At 35.3% G+C, this 9,887-nt stretch overlaps 1 protein-coding gene across 1 annotated transcript; it reads left to right on the top strand.

Annotated features, from left to right (window-relative positions):
- Positions 1-891: 891 nt before the first annotated feature.
- Positions 892-5,893, top strand: LOC131945981 (uncharacterized). Its single transcript, XM_059306613.1, has 5 exons — positions 892-1,276; positions 2,405-2,516; positions 3,443-3,651; positions 4,033-4,180; positions 4,608-5,893. The coding sequence occupies exons 1-5, from the start codon at positions 1,029-1,031 to the stop codon at positions 5,028-5,030; spliced, it is 1,140 nt and encodes a 379-aa protein (XP_059162596.1). The 5' UTR covers positions 892-1,028; the 3' UTR covers positions 5,031-5,893.
- The last annotated feature ends 3,994 nt before the right edge of the window (positions 5,894-9,887 follow it).

Genomic DNA, 9,887 nt, shown 5'->3' with positions numbered 1-9,887 from the left:
TTCATGGACTTAAATTCATATCTTGTTTCATTTATCTTATTTCTGTGCGCAGTGTTTCCGACTTTTTTCTCCGGATGGGAGAGCACTTGAAACTTTCGGAATGGGGAGGGGGGTGAACTAAATGTTCCGGGCAGGACGGGGAGGGGGACACTATAAACTATATCGTTTCAGGGGGGGGGGGTGTAGGCGTGCTTCTGAAGAGATAACTGAATGAAACAGTGTCTGTGTACTTGTGATACCAATACCAGAGGCGTAGCGACCCTTCCCGGCGCCCGGGGACAAACTTTCGATTTGCACCCCCCCCCCCCCCCCTCAAACTTTGTTGTGCTGTTATACTCCTGCTCTGAACCTTACTGAATCGACGGTCTATATAACTATAAATTACTATAAAACGTCGAAAAACAGCCACTCAGCCGAACATTCAGCTTTTCTCCGCGAAATATTTTCACATAATTTATTTCTAAGAAAACTCATGCCCGTTTTAAATATTATTTATTATACAACATAAAATTTGTGTGAAAAAATAACATGGACTATATATCCATCACCAATGTTGATGCCAAAATATTTAAGTTCAATCAAAATTAGTCTACTTCGGCATTGCATGCCCTCCCCCATCCGTGTCTTTAGAGAATGTGTCTTTAGCTGCTGCTAACCCTTTTTTGTGGTCGATGAACATGATCCCTCTTGTGATTGATATATGAGGATCGACAAAAAGCGGATATCCATTAGCCATATATTATATATTATATATAATGTCAACTTATTAATATGGTATTTTTAATTAATGCCTAGGACCACTGGATAAAGAATTTTTGGGATCCACTGGTAAAGTTTTCCTAGTTTTTAAAAACAGAAGATCGGTTTCCTTTTTTTTCTTGGTACGTTTTCTGTTTACTTTCTCTAAGTAACTTGTAGTCTAGTCTAGTCTAGTAGATCTAGATCTAGACCGACTAGATCTAGATCTATACCTAAACCTATTATATTTTTTAACAGTATAGATCTAATTATAATTCCCTACAAGTACAATGGCACAATTTATGGAGGTTGGCATCGAGTTTGAATCCTTCGATGCTTTTCAAGCTGCAATGGAGCAGTACGAAGACACACACTTCGTTCAGTTTTCCAGAGTTGATTCACGCACAGTTGAAAAAGCACAAGAAAGTTCTGTCGCTAAAACATACAATCCTGAAATAAAATTTGCTCAAGTTCATTATGCTTGTACATTTGGACCTAAGAAGGCAGTTTCACGATCTATTGGGATCCGGAATGCAACGTAAGTCATGTTTAAAATTCAAAATTCTTTTAAATCTTGCTCTCTTGACATTTAGATTCTATTTTAATATTCAGATGTCTCAATGTAGGATGTAGGTAGGTCTACCAAACAACAGTATGCTGGGGATAGCCCCAATCAATACTGCTATAGGCGATATGAAAAAGTGGACAATATTGAATTGTTTACGAAGTGACTACACGTCTCACAGAGCGTGGCCTGTAACGAAGTGACTATGCGTCTCGCAGGTTGGATTTGCCATCTTGTGATTAAAATACTTACTTTTTCCTTTTCCAACACATCCGGTGTGGTTGAGTCAACAGTGTGCCAGCTGGAGCTCTGAGTTCGAACCCGGGGTTAGCACAACAGATACTGGTTTCTTTTTTACATTTTATTTTTTTTCATATTGAAAACATGATGTGTTATACTTTTTTTTAAATAAAATTTCTACGGTTGGCGTAATCACTGTGAGTCAAGCAGGCCTAAAACATACGTCATATAATTAACACAAGTTCACGAGATTGTCTGTCTTCACTTCTCTCTTCCACCCCCCCCCCCCCCCCCCCCCCCCCTCAAGCAAATTGAAAGTTTTTTAAGTTCATATAGGATTAATAATATAGACTTAGACCTACTATCACGCATGTTACATAGCTGTAAAAACTATTTACTAATGGGCAGTTTGATTTAGCTAGATTGCTGCTAGATCTAGGATTATTATCTGACCCAGTACTGTACTGTTTTTTTTTACAAGTATAGACCTAGATGATCTAGGCTACATCTATAGGTCTACTCATTAAGACTGGAAAGTATTTAAAAAAAAATTAGATTTACAATTATATTTTTATAATTTAATTGAAAGAAAAATTGAAAATTTCACAAATAGGCCCTGATCATAAATAGCCTACAAGTTGTAAGCCTTTTTATACTGAGTATTTATTAATAGGCCTACAATTAATATGCCTAATTATTATCATTTAATTTTTATTTATTGTACCAGTTAGTCAGCACATATCCTTGCCCAAAATTTTAAATTACCATAACAAAAACAGATTTTCAAATGGGCTTCCAATGTTAAGGTAACAAAACAAGGTTAAAAACAAAAATAATGATAGACCTACTCTTTTTATTTAGCTCTAGAAAAATAGATTGCCCTGTACATATTCGGCTGTCAGCAACTCCAGATGGTCAGCGACTGGTCATAAAAGAAAGTGTGTTGGAGGGTCACAATCATGAAGTTTCAGAGGTTAGCATGTAGCTTCTTAGATCATTTTATATTTCTCATTAATTGCAAGAAATAAACATTAGTTACCCTTTCAGATCTAACTGTGTTAGGAGAGTTTTTCTGATCTAGTCTAATGTATATCAGGCTGTCAGTGCTAAGGGATATCCAATAAATGTAAATTAAGTGTTGTCAGCTGTTAGAGCTTATGACAGCTAACCTGTAAGCCTTGAGTTCTGATCCAGGGCTTGAGTCCATAGGATGTCCCTGATTCCACCCAGCTCTGATGGCTGTCTGACTCACTTTAGGGAAACTAAGGCAGAGAATCCTACTACATTGGAACAATGTAATAATTAATTATATTTACTATTTTGTACGAATGGCAGTATGGGACGGAGTGGCCTAGCAGTAGAGAGCTGGACTGCTAACCCGTAGGTCTCGAGTTCGAATTCGGGTTCAAGTCAGTAGACTGTCCCTGAGTCCACCCAGCTCTGATGGGACCCTAACTCACGTTAGAGAAAGTAAAGGCGGCTGGGCATAGTGCTGACCACACTATCTCTTCCTATGCAGAGGTCACAGAACAAGTGAACTCTACTTCACTTGCCCCATAAACCATCAAGTTTGAAAGGGAACTTTACTTACTTTACTTTACTAATGGCAGCCCTGTAAAATTATCCAAATGTACTGGATTCACCGATTTAAATTATTTTTACTTGGTTAAATTGTTACTAAGGCAAGCAACAATTTAACCAAACAAAATTCATTGGTTTGTGAGTACCTCAAAATTATTTTGTTTTAAGAAATCATTAGTTTATCTGTTGGACATTAATTTTATTAGAACTTCAGTCTGTAAAACCTGTTTTTAAACCTGATGTCAAAAATATTCTGCTGATAGGATTAACTAAGTTGAAAATTTTAAAAATTAGCATTTTGTTTCATTTAAAATTCAGGAGCAGTACAAGTCTTTGTCAAGACAGAAGCAGTTAGATGAGGAAACTGAACTTGAAATTTACAATTTAATTAGTATGCATGAAGACAAACGATTGGCCAGAATGTTAATTAGAGATAAGTTGACCAAAGAGACAGGAAGATCCATATCAGTTAAAGATATTTTAAACATAGAAAAGCGAGTGGCCAAAAAGCTTGAAAATAAAAATGAGTAAGTATTATTGTGTGCTACTATGTGTGAATATCTGATATACTAAAAGGTTAAAACATGTAATATGTGTGTGTAAAATGTGGAGGCCTATACCGATTTCATTTCTCCTCACTACTCTTTGTGAATTACACAAGCGTAGAATTCAACACCTTAAATAGTCTTCTTTATTTTAGCCATAATTCTTCCCAGACTTTAATTAATTTTACTAACTTTTTCTAATATAGTTTTAAGTACCAATTTAATAAACAATATTTGTATTTAGATTTTTTCTGTAATAACTGTTCTTTGAACTTGTCTTCATTTTTTATATTATTACTAAAATAATTATAATAACCAATATAGTTTGTGATTTAAACTTATTTTTCTTATTTCTCTTCTTAGATTAGGAGAAAAGAAATCTCGAAGTCGCAAAGATTCAACAGAAGAAAATGAAGAAATGGAACATGATATATCAGAAGACAGGACAGATAATAGAGATGGTGATAGCCATGAAGATTCAGAAGTTGAAGATAGAAAACCCAGTAAAAAGGTACAAAAACAGATTGTATTTTCACGTTTTTCATTTCCTTAAATAAATTTTTTTTTGTATACATTATGTTCGTTATGATTACGAATTAGAAATCTTGATGTAGTTTTTGTAATTTGTGAAGCACTGCAGTTTGTAAAATTCAATAAAGTGTTTATCATTACAATGAAATGCATTGACCTTAAAGCTAAAAATGTGTTAATGTGTTTGTCTCATTAAGAAATCAGTGCCATATTCACACCCAAAGCTAAGCAAATATTTTTCAAGGCTTTTTTTTTAAGCAGTCAGACACATTATGTACTGGTATCATATAACTTTCATTGCACTGTTGAAAAGAATTTGTACAGCTGCACAGCTATGATTGAATATTGAGTTATTATAAACTTTCACTACTTTGGTTAGTAAACAATTCTATTTTCTTCTCTCCTAGAAACCCACTGTAAAAGTGAAGCCTTCAGTCACCCATGGTAGACCCAAGAGGAACCGTAGGGAACCCAGTCGTTTTAGAGACGCTCTAGAAAATGGAGAAAAGGTGCTTCATACCTTTAAAAACAATGTTGTTAGTATTGTGTCCCCTGATGATATTGAAGAGTTAGAAACACAAGCTACCCCTACTCCTGTCTCTTCCAAAAAGTTTCCGAACAAAGTCAAAGAGGAAACTAGGGGAAGGAAGAGAAAGATCTCACTGCAGAATGAAGATACAGATTCAGAGGATAAGTTTAGTAAAGTCGACCGGGATTTAGCCATAAAAGAAGAAATGTTGGAAATTGAGAAGAAGAAAATGACACTTTTGCAAGACATTGTTAAGAAACTAGACCAAATTATTGAAAATCAGAAATCAAGTCAGTTATGAGGTACAAGCTAGAAATTTCAAATTGTTATTATTTATTTCTACCTAGTTTTTAATTGCAGTCCTGTTTATAGGTTTGCGCATAAATTATTATGAGACAGCTTAGTTAAAAACAACATTAGGAGGGGATTGTGATATGTCGTATTAATAGAAGATGGCGCTGGAATACTCTCTTTGTGGCTATTCAGTTTTTTTAATTTTATTGAATGACTATGTTATGCCATGCTAATAAAGGAATCATGTTTTTAAATTTATTTTACTGAAAGTGCAGAGTGGAGAGCCTGAAAATTAAAACTTTTTTAGTTTTATTGTGTCTGAGTAAGCCTTCAGCCCCTATAAGGTACCTAACCTAGTCCCAAGAACTTCAAAGTGGCTGAGCATTTTATGGACACAAAATCTTTCACATGCTTCTGTAAGAAATAGATGAACACTACTTCATCTACCCATGGTACATAATTTTAGTTTTAAACTAAAAGAATTTTTTTATACAAAACAAAAAGACTACAACTGTAGCAATAGGTTAAATAATCATTTTTATTATTTTTTTTAAAGAGATTCCTAGTTTTATAGGTGCTAGATAGCAGGGGATTTACTTTTGAGTGGTTACTCAGGGTGCTGCTTATGTTCAATGTTGCGCAAGTACTCACACATTTCATTTCATCCCTGTATCATTTTACAACAAGTTCATGTAAACATTCTTATTTTAATTCTCAAACACATGTACCATTTTATTGTACATTTGTTTCATGTACTGTATCATGCTTTGTTTTATTTGTAGCTGAGTGTTTATTGGTGAATGATTCAGTTTTTGTTTTTAGTGAATGGGATTTTAAAAACAGTAAAAAAACAATGGCAGCTTTTCTAAACATTCTGTTTTGATATGTTTGTTGGAATGTTGAAAATGAATGGATGTCTGGTAAATCTAAATGTTTAGATGAACAATTAAGTGAAATAAATTAATTATAAGATCTTATATTCACTAAATGCTTTTTTTCATGGCAAGGCCTAGCGGTAGAACGCTAGATTGTTAATCTAAAAGTCTCAAGTTTGAATCTGGGCTTAAGTCAGTAGAACGTCCCTGAGTTCACCTAGCGCTGATGGGTGTTAGAGAAAGTAAAGGCGGCTGGGCATAGTGCTGACCACATTATCCCTTCATACGTCAAGATCAATGAAACGGTTGAACTCTACTTCACTTGCCCCATAGGCTGACAGTTTCAAAAAGGGAAGTTTTTTTTTTAACCTTTCTTCATGATTAGGCCTGTGCTGTAAAAATGTGAGGTTTAAAAACAATATTCCAAAAAACATTTTCACTAAAGACCTGTTGATAAAAGAGAACATACTTTGAATGTTACCCTGACTGGAATAAAGCTTTAAGGTAAAAGAAAAAATGTATATGACTAAATTTGGAGGGGCAAACCTTGAGTCAACAGAAAATTATTCCAGCAGGGACAAAAATCTTATTTTACTCTCCACTGTCTCTAACCTAGCTCCGAGCCATCCAGTAAAAGAGACTTCACATTTAGCTATAGATTTTTTTTTGACAATACATTTTAATTCCACATTGGCTTAGATTGTTAAAACGCGATTCTAACCAGAACATCATGGGCGATGCCACTATCATTAAACTGGTTATTACTGCTTCTTCAATCAGTACAATTAGTTCTACATTTGTTGTTGACTATGTGCGAGAAGGCAGCGAACATCTGCTAAATGTAAGACTTAGAGCTGTTAAGATCCGTTGGATTCCAGTTTGTTTCCTCTAGCTTGTTTCATTATACCATCAACCAGTCAACTAAATACCCATGTCGTACATCAATGCGTACAATATATGCTTCTGATAAGTTACTCTTGTGTGTATGTGACTTGTATGCCCTTATTCTAACTAACTTGTATTCCAACGATGTACCATATCACAATAGAGATTGTTCCAAAAATAGAACATAAAAGGATGGTCTAAACAAATTAGCGCTTGCAACAATCCACCCTCTAACTCAGATCAGGCATATTTTTTTTTCTGACATTACTAATCATTTTTAAAAGGAAAACGCATCTTAAGGGGTATTTAATTGGCGTCGAGTAAAGTATTAAGGAACGAAAATCATACACCGTAGTTATTAAACCTTTCCCGGACTATCGCACACAAGCTTACACATACACATACACGCTTACACCGCCCGCTTATATATATAATTATATATACATATATATATATATATATATATATATAAGCGGGGGAGAAAAATGCTAATTCCACTTAACATTGGCTGAAAATCGTAATAACTTATGTGTTAATCCATGTATGGGGGGGGGGGGGTGGTAAAACAAATAAAATACATTTAAAAAATATGTGAATACATATACACATGCGTATATACTTACTTATATATATATATATATATATATATATATATATATATATATATATATATATATATATATATATATATATATATATACATATTAATATATAAAAGACCATGTGCGCACTTCTCTCTATCTCTCTCTCTGTACGCAAAATATTTTCGCAGGATATCACATCAGAATCTTCAGCGATGTATGGAGAACTTGATACGGACTTTTGCTGAAAAAAATATGTTAGATGTTTTAAATGTATAACCACAGTTTTATTTAAAGAAGAAAAATAAAAAATAAAGGCGTATTCGACTGTAGAAAAACAATTTTAATTATGCAACCGGAAAAGTGTTTATAGTTGGACAAGAACGCATTTAACAATGACGTCACTTATTGTTTAGACTAAAAGAGCACGAAACTAAAGACGCCATCTTCCGATTTTAGAATAAAATAAAGAAATAAACTATTTCATTCAAATATGATTTAGAGCTACTTACGCTATGAAATGTATACAATACGATTTTTTCGGCCAAAACTTATATTAGGATTAGGATTTTGGTAGCCTTTGTTTATTTAAATGTGCCGGATTTTTAACTATTTAGTTATTTCTTTGATTTGTTTTGTAACTAATATCTCAACGAGTAGTGTTGCATTTTGATCAATAACGATTTTTACTTTCTCGTATATACGTAGTATAGAGAAAGTATTGTAATCGTGAAAAAAAAATCGAGATTTTTACAAATCTCGACGTTTTACACCTCACTGATACGGAAAAACATGATTTTGCAATCTTGTCCGTATGTCTGTGTGTCTGTGTGTGTGTCTGTGTGTGTGTCTGTGTGTGTGTCTGTGTGTGTGTAAACACGATTACTTGAGTACCGTTACAGCTAGGTTGATGAAATTTCATATATAAGTATTTTATCAAAATCGTAGATCCGTATCAACTTTTGAGCGATTTCCGATAACCGGAAGTGGTACTTTTTGTACTTTGAATTTTTCAAAAGCCTATAACTTGAGTACTAATTCAGATAGATAAATGAAATTTCACATGTAAGTAAACGATCTAATTCTCTACCTTCTGTTAAATTTTGAGTAATTTCCGTTGACGGAAAGTACTAATTTACGCTATTTCCGATTTCTCAAAAACGCATGTAAATTTATAAAGTACTAATAATATTGCGCACCATTATGAATATCTTTATTTGGCGTTCACTTGGTGTGCAATACTTTTTTCTATGAGATTCTATTTTATTTTAAAAAGTTTATGTATTTAAAATGGATTAAAAATCATAACTATATCCCGAGTTCCCATCCCCTGTTGTTTTATTAATACTAATAGTTTCGCTGTCTGTCTATCTGACAAGAACGCTCTGTCTGACAAGAACGCTCTGTCTGACAAGAACGCTCTAGAGAAAACACAAGCAAAATAAAAACATGCACAGTAATTCGAAAAACGAAGTATGACGTCGACACATTTAGCATAGAGTAGAACATAATCTCAAACCAGAGAGTGCACACAGTAATATGACGTCATTGATTCTCGCGTAAACATTGAAAAAAAGGAAATTTTGTCTAATCTAAATGGTTTGCGTGAAGAGTTTCTTGCATATAATTCTTCGGGTAAGGGCGAAGCCCCACCCCCCGCGTAAGAACGTCTGAGCCCCCCCCCCTCCCCAACTCAAAAGAAATTTCTTCATCGATACTCTATAATAAAATTACCCCCTAATTAATGTGTCTAATCTAAAAAGTGGTTTTCTTGCAATTTCTTTAATGCAATTCTTCGGGTAGTGGCTAAGCGCGACACCAGTGTTTCTTTCAGACTTTTTCCTCACCGGAGAGGGGTGGGGGTAATTGACATTTTCGGGGGCGGGGGTAGAATTTTCGGGGAGGGGGGCGGACACTGGAAAAAGTATATAATTATATTTCGTTGAACTTTGACGGTAGACATGTTTTTTTTGGGAGTGGGGGGTGGGGGTGGGGGGTGGGGGTGGGGGGTGGGGGTGGTGTGGGTGGGGTGGGGTGGTTTCCTCATCGATACTCTATAATAAAATTACCGCCTAATTAATGTGTCTAATCTAAAAAGTGGTTTTCTCGCAATTTCTTTAATGCAATTCTTCGCGTAGTGGCTAAGCGCAACACCAGTGTTTCTTTCAGACTTTTTCCTCCCCGGAGAGGGGTGGGGGGTACTTGAAATTTTCGGGGGCGGGGGTAGAATTTTCGGGGAGGGGGCGGACACTGGAAAAAGTATATAATTATATTTCGTTGAATGGGACGGTAGACATGTTTTTTTGGGGGGTGGGGGTGGGGGTGGGTGGGTGGGGCTGGGGTGGGGGTGGGTGTGTGGGGTGTGTGGGGTGGGGGGTGGGGTTGGGGGTAGGTGTGTGTGGGGGATGGGTTGGTTTTAGTTTAGAGAAAAGAGACAGCACTATCAACCTAGCGCCCGGTGTATCCTTCCTCAACGGGCCATTTTTCTCGTATAAGAATATTCAAGAAAGTTTAGGGGAGATC

The sequence above is a fragment of the Physella acuta genome, unplaced genomic scaffold (genome assembly GCF_028476545.2).
Source record: "Physella acuta isolate Inbredline_101_S28 unplaced genomic scaffold, ASM2847654v3 ptg000542l, whole genome shotgun sequence".
NCBI lineage: Eukaryota > Metazoa > Mollusca > Gastropoda > Physidae > Physella > Physella acuta.
The sequence above is the reverse complement of the archived record's forward strand: the minus strand, read 5'-3'. Positions and strand labels throughout refer to the sequence as shown.

Excerpts from the sequence above, each read along its gene's own strand:
- LOC131945981 (XM_059306613.1), top strand. The coding sequence starts at position 1,029 with ATGGCACAATTTATGGAGGTTGGCATCGAGTTTGAATCCTTCGATGCT. Across the intron at positions 1,277-2,404 it reads ATTGGGATCCGGAATGCAAC|CTCTAGAAAAATAGATTGCC; the intron begins GTAAGTCATGTT and ends CTTTTTATTTAG. Across the intron at positions 3,652-4,032 it reads AAGCTTGAAAATAAAAATGA|ATTAGGAGAAAAGAAATCTC; the intron begins GTAAGTATTATT and ends TTCTCTTCTTAG.